General features: G+C 44.4%; 1 protein-coding gene across 1 annotated transcript in view; it reads left to right on the plus strand.

The window, feature by feature from the left end:
- The first annotated feature begins 202 nt into the window (after positions 1-202).
- The window catches only part of LRPAP1 (LDL receptor related protein associated protein 1), a 43496-nt gene continuing 24862 nt past the window's right edge, over positions 203-18836 (plus strand). The window contains exons 1-4 of the mRNA XM_066573352.1: positions 203-454; positions 14016-14160; positions 15546-15670; positions 16170-16290. Coding sequence (XP_066429449.1) covers positions 284-454; positions 14016-14160; positions 15546-15670; positions 16170-16290 — 562 coding nt within the window. The 5' untranslated portion in view covers positions 203-283. The remainder of the gene's footprint in view (positions 455-14015; positions 14161-15545; positions 15671-16169; positions 16291-18836) is intronic.

Raw genomic sequence — 18836 nt, forward strand, 5'->3', positions numbered from 1 at the left:
ATTTCTGATAGTGCTCTTTACAGATGAAAGCTGAGTTGTGATTGGTTGCTATGGGCAACAAGAGACAGCTTAATGATGCCTAAGGAATGCAGCACAGCACTGAAGCACTGATAGAGTTAACGATCTACAGTGGGCGGGTACACGTGCTTGCCAACAGCCAATGAACAGACAGTTCGTGTTCCGGGTCAGAAGTTGACCAATCAGCAACTCGCTTGTCGGGCCTAACATTGAGCAGCGGCGGCGGCTGCGGTGTCCTTGTGCTCACCTGCTTCACCCTGTTGACATGTCTGGCCCGCTGTGCCGCTTAGTGCTGCTACTTTGCTCCGTTCCGCTGCTCGGTGTCCGGGCCGGGGTTGGCAAATATTCCCGAGCGGCGAATGAGAACCGGGCGGACGAGGAGGTGGTAGAGTTCCGGATACAGAGGCTGAATCAAGTGTGGGAGAAGGCGCAGAGAGTGAGTACCGACGTGGGGGCCGCTGTGGGCAGAGATGCAATAGGAGGTTCATTAATGGGGAGCTTTGTTAACTGTTTTCAATTTCTAAAGACCTCTGCTTGCTGTCGGGGAATAGAGACCTCCTGTTCCCACTGCTGTCCTGTTTTCTGTTCTCAAGTTATGATCTGTTTCTAAATTGACCCGGATGATTCCATTCACTTAAAAGGGATTTTCAGAAAAGGCATCCGTAAACTCCAGTAATTTTGAGAGCAAGAAGCCTGTCCGCACTTTCACGTATGCGAGATTTGTATATGGAGGGGGGGGGGGGGGGGGTCATCTCAAGCATACATTTACTCTTTAAAGTTGTATGCGCCGTGTACTTTTGATCCATCTTTAGGATGAAAAATATATCCACTTCTCACTGTGAACTTTTCTTTTCTTTTTTTTTTTTTTTTCTTTCTTAACAAAGTTTTGTGGCTCAACACCTTCTCCCCCCTCACCTTGATCCCCAAAAACCGTATATGTTAAGCGTATGGGAACACTCAGCCATATGTTTTCAAACGTTTTCCATTGACTGCGGTGTTAGGAAAAAAAAAAAAAAAAAAAAAAAAAATATATATATATATATATATATATATATATATATATACACGTTTCTATAGTTTTTATATAATAATAAAAAAATATGTGTGTGTGTGTGTGTGTGTGTGTGTGTATATATATATATAATATAAATATTACATTTTTTTGTGGACCCGAGAAGCGCAGTAGGCTACGCTCTTCAGACCCGCACAAAAACTGCCCAGAAGCGTATGCTTTGCAAAACCCAGTGACCGTGTCCAGTGCTTGACTATGTGTAACCCACTATAGCCTCCGGGTCCGTCAGATGCTACGTCTTCATCCATTTGTGGGAGTAAAAAGCGTGAATTTCACGGATGACCATATAACCGTGCGGATGGCCCTAATTCCTGCTAGCGGTTTTGTTATTTTCAGCGGATCCTGTTTTACAAAAACGGAAGTGTATAAAACAGAAATGAACAGAGAGCATCCCTTTTTTTTGGATCCAAAACCCCCAGAGGGCATGCTTTCTGTTCATTTCAGTTTCTGAGCATTTTAGATGGATCCACTTTTTTATCTTCTGCTCTTGTACCGTCCTCTGCACATGCCCACAAATAAAACCTGATACAAAAATAGAATGAACATGAATGGGCTCACACACATGCGTATCGCATGTGTGTGAGCCCATTCATGTTTTTAAGTTTAATTTTCCATTAAAGTATATACATTTTAGTCTATAACTGTGACAAGGGCCAAATAATTTAGTCTATAGACTTTTTCCGTCTCTGTGACTAAAAATAGAATGAAGAATGAATGAAAGCTGATGGCTGTCTGTGTTTTGCTGTCCCCAGATGACAATATATAAAGTTGTTTTTTTTTTAAATCACATGTTTTTGTTAGTTTTTTTTTAAAACTTGAGACAGTCTAAAAAACAAAGAAACTCGAATAGAGGCAGAAAACTGATTGTGACTGAAGGTCTTCAGTTTAATGCATTACTATGGACAGGAAAGCTGAAACGTTTTCTCTTCATCTTGCTGCTCCCTCAGCTGAACAGGTAAACAGAATGCAAAATGCGCTAGTGCACAATGGCGCTCAGCCGCCGCTCGTATCCAGGAAGCTACCTGCAGCCCTGCTGGAAAGTGTGAACAGCATCTTCCATCCACAGGCTGAAGCTGGCACAGACCCAAGACCGAGGCTTGTTCTCAGCCATAACACACCTGCACGCTGCAGTTCCGTTGCAGTGATTTCTGGCCCCGTCCCGCTCATCTGGGAGGAGCTTAAAAAAACTCAGATGATTGGGATAATTACAGAAATTATTACAGCAAAACTTGAATTGCAGCTACAAATCTGCTGCTGCGGATATAAAGCCGGTTTCACGTTTACGTTGGACCCTCCGCCGCAAATCGGGCTCAAAATACTGGAAGTAAAAGTGCTGCCCGCGGCGCTTTTTCTTCCATCCCAAAGCCGGGCAGCTGGGCAGAAACCGAACGGACCCCCTTATAGTCAGAGGGTCCGCTCGGTGCTGTTCAGCTCCATCCTGAGATGGAGCTGTTTGGCCGTGGGGATCCCCCTTTCCTGCTCCCTGACGGGGAAGAAAAGCGGAAACACAAGTGTAGATGTGAAACAACACTAACCTAATACACCCAACAGCTGAGGTTTTGCTACAATTCTACCCAGTCCGTGTAAAAAAACTAACTCTAGTAATCTCTCTCCAGTTCTGCTAGTTTGTTACAATGTATCACTGTGGAGTGCGGCTGTAGAGCTCACAGAAGGCTTGTCTAGAGTGGATACATTTGTAGCGTACTCTCAGCTGTCAGGGCGCCTGCACGCTGGCGGAGGCAATATTGGGCTGTGATTCACACGGACCAATATCACCCCCGCAATCCTTCTGAAATCCCCAGAGTGCGAGGCGTTTTCACACGGGGGTTCCTTCATCCCTGCCGCAATGTTCTCCCATTGTTTTCAGTAGGAGCTGCTGCCACCGGCCTTATTATAAACAATGGGCGATATCACCAAAAGAAAGGAGATGCTGCAAAATTTTCCACGCAGCATTTCAGGAGTCAAAACATTGCAAATAAGAATAAAACCATTGAAAATTATTGGTTCCATCATCATGCGCTTTCACTCAATCTCGCATCGTGAGAAAATCCCGCGTTTTTCTACCATTCTGAAGACGCCTTAAGATATATGTCCACACTGGGCGGAATCTTCCATGCGGACCCTCCAAACAGAAAGTTTGTGGCATTTACAGTAGCAGAAAAGTGAATGAGATTTTAAAAATCAGAAAGAAAACCACTTGTGTAAATGAGCAAGTGGTGTCGAATATCAATCGCAGCAGGCCGATTTAAAGTAGCGAATAGAGATGAGCGAACGTGCTCGGCCACGCCCCTTTTTCGCCCGAATACCGCGATTTTCGAGTACTTCCGTACTCGGGTGAAAAAATTCGGGGGTCGCCGTGGCGGCGCGGGGGGTTGCAGCGGGGAGTGGGGGGGAGAGGGGGAGAGAGAGAGAGGGCTCCCCCCTGTTCCCCGCTGCTACCCCCCACGCCGCCACGCCTCTCCCCGCCCCCCGGCGCACCCGAGTACTTTTCACCCGAGTAGTGAAGTACTCGAAAATCGCGGTATTCGGGCGAAAAAGGGGCGGGGCCGAGCACGTTCGCTCATCTCGAGTAGCGAACGTTCGGAGCAGATTCCATTGCTTCAAATAAGGGGGTGAATGTTGGACTAAATTCTGCTCCACAATGTGTTGTTTTTTTTTTTTTGTTTTTTTTTTAATGAGGACTTTGCACTGCAGACGTTCCACAACAATTTTGCCTGTGAGGACGGACCCTAAAACTGTAGACACAGGAGCGTATTCCAGCTGCGTTGATGTGTCCAGGATACAGACGTGCCTCCTAGCCTGACCGTGGTCTCCTGACCCAAACTCTGACCATCATAGATTCCTATGGTGCATGAAGTTCAGGTCAGGCTGGGAACGAACCTGTATTAGGCTAATTTCAAAAAGGCCTTGCATCGCTTCAAGGAAGTAGCAGTTCTTCGGTGAGCATCGCCAAGTGTTTACCATTGTTTTCAATGGGAAACCTTGTGTGCACCTCACACGCCGTGCGATGCTTTTGCTGGCCCAATTGAAAATAATGGGTGATGCGTGCCGAGGAAACGCTCAAAGCTAGGACATGCCACAACTCTTTTTTTCCTGCACACGTGGGAAGAAAAATCGCTCATGTATATGACCCCATTCAAAAGAATATGGTTCATGTTTGCGGGTCTCGCAATGCACAAATATTGCACGATTTTCTAGGCTGTGTGAAAGTGGCTTTACAGACTAATTAAGAGCAGCCTAAGGCCTCATTAAGATGAGCGTGTTTTTTGCGCGCCAATAAATGGCCGAGCGCTGCCTCTGATTGGTCACAGTGCTCAGCCAATCAGAGGCAGTGCTTTCTGGATGCAGGGATTTTTCAATCCCTGGCTACCAGAATACAGAAGAAGACTGCCAGGCATGGGGAGAAGAGATGGACAGCGCTTCTAGTGGAGTTAACTTTTTTTTTTCAACAGCTAAGGATGATTTTCAGGAAAGGGCTTTTATTTCAAGCCCCTCTTCCCCCAGAAAATCATCACTGCAGGGGTTGCAATCATCCAATTGCTTTCAATAGGGCAGCAGCAGCGCCTTTCCCATTGAAAGCAATGGGGGGGGGGCATCGCTGTCCTCTGTGGCAGGGGATTCTTTCGTCTCCGCTGCAGACCCCTCAGTGACAGTGCTGTCACAGTTTCAGTGATGAGGGGACTCCCTGGGGGGATTAACAGAACCCTTGGGGAGTCCCCTCATCCCTGTGGGGTCTAAGGGGTTATCAGCGGGACCTTCAAAAGGTGTTTCTGGACAGAAGTACCTTTTAAATGCCCTGCTGTAAGCAGTGGTGACGCTATTTCCTGTGCAGGAGTTTCCATGAACTCCTGCTCCCATAGGAGTCAATGGAAACTCCTGCACAGCGCGCACCTATGTCCTATCCTTTTTAGGTGTGCGTTGTTTTGAGCTTCAGTTTCCACGTATATGAACGCTTCTATAGGAACCCATTGCTTCTTTTAGAAGTGTGCATTATGTGAGCGCAAAACACACGCTCGCCTGACGAGGGCCTAAGTGTGCTCCCTGCCCTATTATATGTTCCGCTAGCTATTGACATGCCCTTGGGCTAGTGTCACATGGGCAATTTTCTTTTTTTTTTTTGCAAGAATAATCTTGCATCGCATTTCTGATGCCCATGATAAAATCGCGTGGATACAGGGATTTTGAAGCACTGGCTGCATACTACAGAAAAGTGTGCCAGAAGTTGCAGAGGATATTATTGTATCTTGACACCACCGGAAGCGAGGGGTTTGACAACCCCGTTCGCACTTCTGCTAACTGCTCACATCCTCAAGCCCTCTGCCGTCTGTCCCTCCATGGTACAGCCGACAGTGAAGCAGGGAGTGCAACTGCGGGGACCACACTGACAGTGGGGACGGCAGTATAGAGAGCACTGAAAGCAGGGGTAGCAGCCACACTGACACCGCGGTCAGGAGCAAGCAGAACAGCCGGGGATCTCCTGCCTCAAGGTCTGTAGATGGGAGGCAATCACTCACTCCCACGCCGGGGAGATGGAGGACCACAGACGCCCAAATACCAGGGCAGGTTCAGGGACAGTGAGCAACTGCATCAGCCAATCAGCTCCTGGGGGCGTCACCGGCCTGTCAAGCAACCTAAATCTTGTCTCTACCCCTACTTCCGGTGGTGACGAGATACAACCGTACCATTTCAGAGGAGACTTGCGGCAGAGCTGACAGCGCCTGTTAGGTGATGTTTTTTTTGTTTGTTTAATGCAACTTGGGGTTATTTTCAGAATAGGACTTATATTTCAAAGCCCCCAACACAGATGCGATATTCCTGTTGCCCATGTGAAAGAGGCCTAAAAGGTGTCATATCTACAAGATTACTTGTCTCTTACTGAGAGCAATCACATTTTGCTCCACTGGCTAACACCGAACCAAAATCTATTAGTTTTACATTATTATTTATGCATCACTGGAAAAGTCATTGAACAAATGTCGGTTTCTCTTTCCCCTCTTCTTGACCCTGTGTCCAAAATGTACTTGTTGAAGTAGTTGCTGCCCATAACCGACCTCTTACATAATGTACATTGCATAAGAAATAAGAGTTGTCTTTTCTGTGACTATTGAGCAATTGACTATTGCAAAGTTTATAGCTGAGTGTATGAAAAGTGTCATCTGGACGGAGTGGATTGTAGGATTTATCAAACCGAAATTACAATTAATTTTTTTGCTTTTGTGTCCTCTTTTCAAAATGCTAGAAGACTTCAGCCTTGTGCACACAGCTGGGCTATGGATTCGACTACTTGCACACCACTTTTTCAAGTGTCAATCAGAGATATGCAGGACATTGGGAGAATTTCCGGACATATACCTTTGACAGATGTTAATCTATAGATATACAGTCTGGTAGCATCTGTTACCCAACTGTAGACCAGCCCAACAGGTCTCCATTATGGAAGGGGGGGGGGGGGGGCATGCATATGTGTGACGAATGCTGCAGGAGCGATCAGCACATAAAGCAATATGTTATACTACGAACTCAGGCCTTATTCCGATGTGCGTATATTGGACGGGTTTGCAATGGGAGGGGGGGGGCAGAGCTAAGTTCCGCCCCGTCCCCTCCCATTGCAAATAGTGGTGAGGGGCGAAGGGGGTGGGGTGGGCGGGAGCTCCTTGCACTGCTCCTGGCCTGGCCTACCTCCTCCCCGCTGCAGAGAGGGACAGTGTATATCGGCTGGGCGTGAAAACCAGACGATATACACAGGTCGGAATAAGCCCTCAGTGTGTAAGTTGCCTCAATGCCACTAAACCATAATACATTAACCATAGACTGCTGCGTGCCTATGCTCTGTCTTCTTATACCTCCCCCTTTTTCTTTTTTTCTTTTTTTTTTTTAACACAGGGGTTTTATTCTCACCAGTTCTGAGAAGATCCACAAGAAAATTCAGAAGAAATGCAGTTTCAATGTTCCATCTTTCCATTTGCATACATTTCACAGAGGCATGTGGAATTCAGCCTGGCCGTGTGAAGCCGGCCTCATACCGATCCTAATAGAAAAACAGGAATATGGAGGCAAAAAGGACAAAAAAATAGGTCCTGCTATGTTTTTAAAAACACGGCCATAAAAAATACATTTATGTGAGAATATACATTGATTTACTTTAGCTCTATATTATGGTTATAACGCGCTCATCTGAAAGCTGCGTGATAATGTAGTATGTGCAGAACAGCCAAGCAGGAGAGACCCTGTCCTCTTACATTGACCACCATGATCTTCACAGATGTGATAATACACAATGCATGTCTACTCAAAAGCCAGAGGATGTAATTATTAACTCTTAAGTTACTGATTTGCATATTTCTCGTTAAAAAAGGCTAAATGATTAGCTTCACATCCCCAAAGACATGGGGCTTGTCATTGTTTTACAGGAAGATCCAACTTTCCAGCAGAAATGCACATTTCTCAGTATAAGTTTAGACAAAATGTCACAAAACTATATACAGATCCTCTGGGGGGTTTCTTCACAAATCGCATACATAGCGAGGTTCAGGATTTTGCTAGCAGTGCACTGTAGAAACTCGGACAATGGTGAGATAATTAGGATATGTTCACGTGGAGCAGGAAATCCACAGCATTTACAATCCAAGCTCATGTCTATGAGATTTACCAAATCTCATCCACATCATGCAGAACAGCCGTGCAGGATTGACTTATGTTGTAGATTTTAAGTCTGCAGCATTTCCTTTGTGAACTGCAGATTTCCCCCTTTGCGATGCATATTCCGCAGGGAATGGAAGCTTTTGTGAACCTTCCCTTGGAGGAGTTGTTTGGTCTCATGTTTGAGTGTGGAACGGAAGCCAAGTTTCAGTCTGTGCTTTGCAAGCAATCCCTCTATGCTTCCTATTCTAATTACCTATAGATATGCTTTCCTGAGAAAGGTGGCATTGTTTCATGGCAGCGGCACAGAAGGGGTTGTTCCAACATAAAGATATAAAATTACCGGCTGTCGAATTGTCCCTGAAGGATTGAACTATATTTATTACACAGACCAAAGGAGAAAAATAGTAGATGCTACATAAACTTTCAATGTAACTATACTTCCATTGTGTGCAATATACCTGTCGCAGAGCCCTCGGGGCAGATTCGGTGCCACCACATAGATATTCTTCTATTACGATTATATAGTCAAAGTACTGCAAACCACTTTTAAGTCTTTTTGTCCCCATAGAGAACTTGAATTAGCAATTTTTTTGATTGCTTATACAGTATACTTCGGTATATTGTATTTCTGCAGGCATTCTATCCACCCGACAGGTCATCAATAGATGATCAGCAGGGGTCCGCTGCTCAGGACCCTCATCGGTCAGCTGATTCTGATGCATTTATCATTGCGGATAGGGCAGGAAACGGAAAGCGCTGACCATAGCGCAGCTGCCCGGGTTGGTATTGCAGGCGCAATTCCCATTGAATTCAAGTGAGAAAACCCCTTTACTAGCCAGGCTTAATAGGCTGCAATACATGGAAGCCCTGGGACCTTCACAAGATGCTGTGCCATAGGAACGGCCGCCTACAATCTCATCGCGGGCCAGCTATTCTGGTGACAGACGGAACGCACTCCTGCTGTCAGAATTGACAGCAGCATCTAAAAGGGCTTTTAAATGGACCGATTATCGTTTATTTCTCTGGATGCTGCGAAACGGAATGATAATCCTTTAGTTCAAATGCTGCCAGTGACTGAATGCTAATTCATTTGCTTCTCATTTAGTTTAGGAAGGCATAAAAATCAAAGACAATTGGCTGGTGTAAACAAGTAATTGTTGATCTATGAACTGTCTGTTTAGGGCTTTTACCCACTAGCTTTTTTTTTTTTTTCTTGCAATGGGACTTTCTAATGTTAAAATTGCACAAAAATCGTAAAAGCGCAAACTTGCAATTTTTGTGTGATGCGATTTTAACATTAAAAAGTCCAATTGAAGAAAAACACAGCGATATTGCAGCGTTTAAAAAAAAATAGTGGGTAAAAGCCCTTACTGTGAACCGAGGCGGGCAGACATGAGCGACAATCAGTGGGATGACTGCCGGCACTTAAGCGCCCAACAGTCGTCTCGTCTAAAAGGACCCTGAATCATTAACAGTTGCGATCAGAGTTATCTCCGGAAGCTAGCTGTCAGGGACAGCCGATCCTCGCCACATATGGTACTGGCTTGGCTGCCAGCCCCGCTCCATAATAACCCTATGCGCATCCGACATAACTCTTGCTCCACCTTTTGCTGTCCTTTTAATTAGAAGCTGTCCGCTTTCTTGATATGTCTATTTAAGTAAATCCTTCTAGTCCCCATAAAATAACAATTTTGGAGCCTCTTGCCTTATAAGGCTAACATCACACAGGCGAACGAGACATGCGGCCATAAATTCCGCCCCTATATCACACTCCACAGCGTGTGAAAGCCCCAGGGATCACTTTCAACAGGTCCAGCACTGCTGCTGTCAGCCCCATTGACAGCGCTGGACGCTCGATGTGAAAGCATGCAGCAAGATAGAACGTGCCGCGATTTGTTTCCCGCATCGCATCACATCTTGGTGCCATGCACAAAAACATGGCTCATGTATATGACCACGAGACTCTCAGATGTGTGAAGGCAGCCTAAGGCCTCATGTCCACTGGTGGGTTGGATTCTGCTCCAACCTGTCCACTTCCGAGGACCTTATTTTACCGGTTCCGGGTCTGTGCGGGTATTCTGCATCCCGGCTGGATCTTTGTTCTTTAGCGCGGTGGATGTGTTCCGGTATGCATGTGCTGTAGGAGTTTTTGTGTTTCAAACTCCTGCTTCCGCTGCGCTTCTGCAGTGTCTGCTGTGGGTGTGCCATGGAACGGATGGCTTCCATTGACTTCAATGGAATCCGCAGAAAAATGGAGCATGCTGCGATTTGTTTTCCGGACCAAAAGGTGAATGGTAACATCCAGTTGTCAATTCAGTATCACCATGGTCTGCTACTGTCCAATTGTTGTAAGACTATGTAGGGATGCCCCATTAATGAGGGATGGTCACTCTCCGTTGTGAATATATTCATACAGTTTCAGGTGCGTAGTAGGGGAACGGCACAATACAGAGTTCTATAAAACCCCATTTACACTGAAAGATGATCGCTCAACCAACAGTTTGAGTGACAGTTTTGAGCGATCATCTTTGCATAGTCTATAGTAGCTAATGAGCTACTAAAGAGCTATGCAGGCAGAGCAGGACACCACCGCTATCCCTCGGCGAACAATACAGCTGTTTTGCCTAAGCAAACAGCTGCATTGTTTTCCATGCTTACAGCTCACGTCCCGCTGTGAACTACCAGCGGGAGACAGGCTGTAAGAATCTTATCAGTGCTGCTGTCAATGATAATAGCCTGCACTGCTGATAAGAGTTCGTCACTCAATTCTAAAAAAACTAGAATTGAGCGAGGAACGAATCATGCACGAAAACTGCACAATGTCTGTGCATTTAGATGCAATGGTTATCGCTCAAAAGACAGCTTTGAGCGAATTTTGAGCGAGAATCGTTGTGTCTAAATGGGCCTTAAAACTAGACTTCTGAACAACTATTTCATGAGGAAGGCAAATATGAAAGGGACAGGAGAGCTTATGGGCTGTCTGATTGTAACGTATAATACACAATTCCTCCGTATCACACAGAACACACACGCCTTCCTGATGGCGCCTTCATATATTCATGTACTTTATACAGTGTCCTTGTCTTCTCTTAGTCTGATGTTGCTTGGACACTGAGTTTGTTGAAGACCTTCACTTCCTCTTAAAATGTCAGTCTGCTTTTATTGGAAATGGCAGTGAGGATTTGGTGTTCAGATTTGGTTTGAAATGTAATGTTTTTTTAGAATGTCATGTAACACATCACATACAGTGCTGGAGCAGGGCAGGACCCCGGAAGTAACTCTTGCAGGTGCTGGGGTTTTCTATTTTCTCCCTTAAAGGGGTTGTCTCGCGGCAGCAAGTGGGGGTATACACTTCTGTATGGCCATATTAATGCACTTTGTAATATACATCGTGCATTAATTATGAGCCATACAGAAGTTATTCACTTACCTGCTCCGTTGCTAGCGTCCCCGTCTCCATGGATCCATCTAATTCTGATGTCTTCTGGCGTTTTTAGACGCGCTTGCGCAGTCCGTGCTTCTGGCTGGTGAATGGGGCCGCTCGTGCCGGAGAGCTGGTCACCGCGTCGTCATCGTAGCTCCGCCCCGTCACGTGTGCCAATTCCAGCCAATCAGGAGGCTGGAATCGGCAATGGAACGCACAGAGCCCATGGTGCACCATGGGAGAACACCCGCGGTGCACCATGGGAGAAAACCGCAGTGCATCCCTGGGAAAGGACCGGCGGCCATCTTAGGGAGAAGATTTTTATAACTCCATATTTCGTCGGATCGGTGAGTAGCAAGCGGTTTAAAAAACGCTTTAAATTGCTATTTTGTGCCAGGGGGGTGACAGGGGGAATGGGGTAATGTAAACATTTGATGTTTGCCGCGAGACAACCCCTTTAAGACTCATGTTGTTGTCTTGAGGAAAACTGAAAATAAATTGACAAACACACAAATATTACAAAAGATACATGCTTGATTTTTGACCAAACAATCCAAAAACGTAGAAAACAACATTGCAACCATTCTGTCACTAGACTTCTAAAACAACAAGCCTCATATGTGATAATGTAGGTCCAGTTCAAGTTTCATCCTGACCTACAATCTGGTAATAGGTTTTCTTTTTTTTTTCTTTTATTGCACTGATGCATAATAACTCGCATTAACAAAAATTAAAGCAACTTTATAAATGCTCTTGGTTACACGATCTCCTACTGTTTTGTGTCTAGCTCCTATGTAGATATATATGTATCCCTGGCTACAGACTACAAACAGTCACTGTGTAGTCCCCCCACCCTGCAGTCATGTCGTCTTGGTAATCTAGAAAAGGGCAAAAGGGAAGATATGAGTGTAACCAGGGAAACATATAGAAGCTGTAGCCCACAGCGGAATCAGACCCTACGCCCAGCTAGCGTCCGCTAGCGTCTTTTCCATACTGTGGATGGTCCGCACGGCTCGCCATCGGACTTGCGCAGTACACATTTTTTTTTCCTAAACTCCTGCTTTTCCCACATAATCCATGGGTCGGACTTTGGTTTCCGCTCGTGTGCATGAAGAATCACTTTTGCCTGCTATGGGCGGTATTTGCTGCGGAATCAGAAGGTAGCCGCCTGCTCTGGATTCCGCAATTCAAATCCGCCCGTGTGCGTGTGGGTTTACTGTGGCATTGCATCTCTCATTCTAAGCAGTTTACATAACATCATATACATTGCTTCCCTCTTTATCTGCAGTGTCTGTGGCAATTCTCCTCCCACACGGTGTGGGGCACTTCACCCAAATGATCTGGCCATTTATCTATCTGTTTTCGCTTTTCAGTCCCTAGATCATCAGGGACCCTTGTGTCTTTCACTGGGCCTCGGCAGCCCTCCGGAGATGGCCTCTGCCACTTCCTGTGTTTTCTGGTGTAGCTGGGCCCAATTACAGCTGACTCTCATCCTGATGCTGCATCTGTGTCTCTCACTCAGCTGCAGTGACGCAGCTCCAATTATCCTTATAGGCGGCCAATAAGCCGCCACCAAGTAGCCAGGGGCAGACCCTCCTTTTTGCCTAACATGCCGCTGCTCCAAAATGGCACCTCCTGTGCCTAATGCATGGCATTTCACTAGAAACATGGTGCCCCTGCCACTTTCCCCACTCTTTGCTGCTGGTCTGTTGAGCAGGGGAATTGAACCTTCACCTCTGTGCGTCTTACTGGAGCGCTCTCCACCTCCTCTCCGCTGGAATTGTGGACTTTTCAGCTCATGCCCCATTGTGCACAGGAGTCCCCCATAGGGGCATGGCTTAACTCAGCCACTATCAAAGCCACTGATTCCTGTGGTAGGGGAAGCGCCACGCAGCAGTACCTGTTTATGTTTTTTCCAGACACTTTTGACGTTTTCTTTCCTTTTTTATATTTTTATTTTTTGCAAAGCATATAAGGGAACATATGGAAAAGTTACCACCAGTTGCCTACAGCATACAGTGTTTTAGAGAAAACTCCACTAATTCCATATTGAGCCACAGCTAACATCTGGCCACACCAAATTTGTGAAAATGTGAGGTGGGAGAAAAGTAATTTATTTCAAAAACTGTGTGTGTGTGTGTGTGTGTAAAAATATGAGGAAAGGAAACACAAAAGTATATTAGAAAGTTGCAGAACGCGTTGTTATACATGATTGTGTAAGAGTTCCTGCACACTTGCGTTTTTCTTGTGCATTTTTTTTCACGCGATTGTCAATGGGACTTTCTAATGTTAAAAACGCAATGCACAAAAATAGCACAGGACAAACTTGCGATGCGTTATTAACATTAGAAAGTCCCATTGACAATCGCATGAAAACGCTGTGATCTCGCGTGGAAAAAACACGCAAGGAAAACGCAAGTGTGCAGGAGCCCTTACACTGGAAAAGTGCGATTTATGTAACGCGGGAACAAGTCACTGGATGAAGAGTGGGAGAAGAGACCGTATACAAACACATGCACACAGAGATAAAAAGTACAGTTAACTGCAGATGGATACAAACGTATTGGCTTCATAACATGGCATCCGATGAAACATGCCAAGCCAAAGCATCCATGTACTGTGTGACATCTGCATAGAGTTCTCTTGGTGGGGTATTATGTATACATTTACCGGTAGGCCGACTTGAGCTTTGTCCCCTGTTGGGACACAAACAGCTGATTGTCGCCCTCATACTACTTTTACCCTACATGATTTTCAGAGACTTGATTGCATTATTCTGGGTAACTTGTAACTCTTAAGCTTTTTCTTTTTTTTTTTTTTTTTTATTTATTTTATTTTTGTGGTCTGTATCTCTTTTAGCTCCAGTTTTCTCCTGTAAAATTAGCTGAACTTCACAGTGATCTGAAAATACAAGAGAAGGATGAGCTGAACTGGAAAAAGCTGAAGGCAGAAGGATTAGACGACGATGGAGAAAAAGAGGCGAAACTCCGCCGATCTCTGAATGGTACTTCTCGTTTAATTTGTATTTCATCTTAGAGTTTAACCTGTATATTTGGGTTATATTGGAATACAGAAGTAGGTAAAATAAAATATAACGTTTCTTAATAAACCTTCAATAAAGTACAATTCTTAGAATGTAAACTGATCACTTTATTATTCACCTGCCCTTCCACAATTTGACCTTCCCTATATAGCAATTAGACTGCTGCAAAGTATATGTAAATGCAGTTAACTGCAGCTCAGGTGAGATGCCTCCCTCCAAAATCACATACAGACAATAGAATAAAAATTATACAATCAAAAAATAAAAACAGATGAAATTGAACATGCATTGCTATTAGTACTGAAATATAGGTGATACTGTCTCTTTAAACTGAGTACCTACACTTTTTTATTTCAATGTACAGATCGGACATTTTTAATCATTTTTGTGTAAGGGTTTTATCAGCCTATTCTGTGCATTATACTTAGTAAACTTCACTTTAGCTGTGCAGTTAGGTGAAGACAGGGCTGAGAAATCCATCTTCACCTCACTGCATAGCAGTTCAGGGAGCTCCATCCAGCTGCATCTGCTGCTGTTCTCTCTAGAACAGCTGTAGACACACTATTGGCAATACACAGTTCCATTTTCATTAATAACTGCATTTTATTTAATATAATCCCAGTTCTTCTGTGTGCCCCAATATGTCTGTCCCACCACTGGGGTGTTGTATAAATCTTCTCACTCCTGCTGCTATCCCTGATGGCACGCTGTGTCAAGAGAAGCTGTCCTACTCTGCCAACGGCTTCTCGCAGTGCATTAGGTTTGAGGTGTGAGCGGGTGCGCTATGAGGAGAAGCTGTTTGTAGTATAAAATGGGTTCTTCTGACACAGCTCATTGCCATGGACAATGGCGCAATACTTTGGAGATCCAGAAAATGAGACATGTTGGGGAAAAGCTGGTCTAAGGTAACCAGATAGCCACCTTCTGTCATAGTAGAGGCTCAAGTAGCTGCTCTGTCCCTCTCTGACACATTACGTTGTAGCAAATACCGCAAAGCCAATCGAGCCTCAATATTGGGAAAATATTACTGGTACATTTTAGGGTAGTTTCACACAAGCATATGCGCCCATAATATGGATAAGTGCCCCTGCTTGAATGTGAGTCAGCTTGACCCGAACTCTGAGCACCATAGATGCATATGGTGCTCTGTGTTCGAGTCAGTAGACCCATGGTCAAACTTGGATATTTATCCATATTATTGGTGCATAAATGTGCCTGTAATTTGCTTTTGCAAAAATCGCCTAAAGATTTATTTTTTCTTTTCTATGTTATCTAAAATAAAAGTAGAGTAGAGTTGGTCAAAGTTCTTAATATTGTACCCCGTATTGTTATTTTTTGCATTTTAGTAATACTGGCCAAGTATGGATTAGATGGCAAAAAGAATACACAGACAGAAGATAATAATTATATTAAAGACGGCACGGAGAACGATGTGTTAAATGATCCTCGGTTAGAGAAGCTATGGAACAAGGTGAGGTCTGAAGCGCTATAAAAACCTACCTCTGCGGTGATGTGAAAGTTAACCTGTCATGCTGAAGATGGTGTCCAGTAAGCTGGCAACTTAGTATAGAGCAGGAGGAGCTGCGCAGAATAAGATATAGTTCTTTTTTAGGAAAAGATTCAGTATAACTTGTATTTTACTAGTTAAATTCCCAGTTAACGCTGGGCAGAGTCCAGTGGGTGGAGTAACTCAATGGTTGACCATTATCTCTGAATGCCTACTTATATGGCACATGCAACCCCACTCACTGACCTCTGCTCAGATTTAATAAGAATCAATACATTTCAAGATTTACAGATTCCCCCCCCCCCCCCATAAAACTATATCAATCTGCTTAGCTGTACTGTCTGCAGACTAGATTGTATATTCAACATGACTGGTTCCTTTTAAGGAACTTAAAATTGGGAAATCACTCTTTACTACCATAGTCCTGTCACATGAGATTTATAATGTGCGCTTTCTTTCCTAGGCAAGGACATCTGGAAAGTTTTCCGAAGAGGAGTTGGATAACCTGTGGCGGGAGTTCCTCCATCATAAGGAGAAGACCAATGAGTACAGTATATTGCTTGACACTGTGAGCAGGACTGAAGGTAGGGTTGGCCGTATGAATGGACTGCAAAAATCGTTAAAGTGCTAAATTAAAGGAGGGTTACAAGGCAGGAAGTGTGTCTTGTCCCGCAATATGCCTCCCCTTACAATTGTTTCCATAATATAGTCCTCACTTGTACAAGGATATCTTTATGCATGTAATTGCAAATTTAGCTTGTTATAGTAGTTTCTGAGTGTCAGAACCAGGAATGAGAATATCTGCAAGGAGTATAGAACACTGACTTTGACAATGATTAAGTACATTAACCCCTTTAGTGGCAGGCCCAGAAAATCTCCGGGGCTTGCTGCACTGACCATGCAGTTAAACCCCAGAAGATTTCCATGGACAGCTCTAGTGCTGAAATGCTGGCCAGGACACACTGTTATTGTGCCACTGTACACGTTTGCCACTTCGAATTAACTCAGGAAAATCTCCGGGGCTTGCTGAGCTGACATGGTAATGATAAACCTGCCACTGAAGGTGTTAATGGTGATAAACGTTAACTTTAATATGCAGAGGAGAAATTAGCAGTTATGTTATAATGACCCTTCACATGGTCAGGTGGTAGATCTGGTATTTCGGTTGGTATTGTAGGCTTGCTCACATCTTTGTTGGTATGCTCTCTTTTGTTACAGGTTATACAAATGATCACAAGTCCTATTTACTTTTACTAGTCAAGAGCTTCTTCCAATACAAATCCATGAACACATTCACAACCCACTTTTTATTCCAGTGTACTCTTGTAATTTACACAGTAGCATGTAAACTGTATGCTTCTAAACTCCTGTATCTGCAATGCAAGTGTTCTATAGTGAGAAGTAAAAAAAATGTGAGAGATGATTTTAAAAAACTAGTGCTCTAAAATTCTCATAACTAGTTGTTGTAACTACTGCATCAAATATATGCATTTGCATTTCCACTCACTTTTTTATTAGTTATAGAAACATTGTGAGTATTGATTTAGCTGAGCTGGGGTTGGCATTGGTACATAAAGTGGTATTACAGTTGGTAACACTTGTCTACTATATGGGTAATAGTTTTGACTGGTGAGATTCTGGCTGCTGAGACCCCGCTTACCCCATTAGGAGCATAGCTGTGGTGAGGAGACGGTTGTTTGGGTTGAATGTTACTGCTCCATGCAGCTGAATGAGTTAAGGGAGCACCTAAAATTCCCATAGAGTTGTGTAGAGCAGTAGTGTGCATGCTGACTGTCGCTCAAATACAAACTTCCCACCACATTAATGCTGGTAGTGAAAGGGCAGTAGGCTGGGTCTCCTGTACAAACAATTGGTGGTGGCACATAGTAGGTTGTTACAGATTTTGCATTGAGGCCCAGGAGGTTCATTAAGTCTCTGTGCTCGTTAACCACAGATACTTTATCACCTATGCAATAGGTTATGCGATAAATGTGACTGACTGGATTTTTCTTTGGGCTGTGACACTATTACTTTGTTGGAGGAATCCTTTAATCTAGGTGATACTCAACAGGTATTGTAGCCTTCTCCATCAGGTATGCCTAAATGATGATAATTATTTGATGCATCAGAGAAGAAAAGAATGAGAAATAATCAAATGGTGTTTCCAAGCTCTTCTGAAGTGCTTTTATTATTGCATGGTTTTATATAGCAAAATTTCTAGCACTTGTCAGGAGTTGATAACGAGCTACCTCACCCCGGCAAAATGCAACATATCCTAGCAAAGTTATAGTTTCATACACATGCATGTATCCATAATTGTGTATTCATGTGCCTGCTAGCTGAGAATTCTTACATGATGTTCCATTTCCAAGGTCTTGGGGCCTTATAAATAGGACCTTTTAGTACATAAATGCCAAGATATCTAGAAGCACAAATACAAGGACATTTCTTTGTAAGAAGAAGGCATTATGATAAAAGCTTTTGTTCTTCTTTTTTTTCCTGCTTTTTAAAGTAAAAAATTGTGCTGCAGCCAGACATTACTTTAATGTTCATAACACATTATTGATTAGCCCACATGGAAAGCATTTTCAGAGTTTGGAGGGTTTTTTTGTTTATTTCACCCAAATGCAAAACACTTAGGCCTCATGTCCACGGGGAAAATCAGATCCGCTGCAGATTCTCCATGGAGAATCTGCAGCGGGTCCCTCCTGCCCCGCGGACATGAGCGCCGAAAATAGCAATTTAAAAGAATTTACCTATCCGGCGCGGGCGACGAAGCTCTGCTCTTCCTCACGGCCGGATCTTCATTTTCGGCCGGCGGATGAATTCCTGACGCTGGCGGCACGTCGCCGGCACGTCGTCGACGTGCCGCGCGCATGCGCCGGGCACATCCGCCGAGCCGAAGCAAGGGAGATGCGGCCGTGAGGAAGAGCAGAGCTTAGCGGTCCGCTGCGGGTGAGTAAATGCTTTAAATTCCTATTTTAGGTCTCCCGCTGATCCGGACGGCTTCCATAGGCTTCAATAGAAGCCCGCGGGAGCCGTCCCCGCGGGAGACCCGCATGAAAATGGAGCATGGTCCAGATTTTTTCATGCTCCATTTTTTTTTAAATCACTTTTATTGACGATCCGC

Source organism: Eleutherodactylus coqui, chromosome 7 (assembly GCF_035609145.1).
Source record: "Eleutherodactylus coqui strain aEleCoq1 chromosome 7, aEleCoq1.hap1, whole genome shotgun sequence".
Lineage (NCBI taxonomy): Eukaryota > Metazoa > Chordata > Amphibia > Anura > Eleutherodactylidae > Eleutherodactylus > Eleutherodactylus coqui.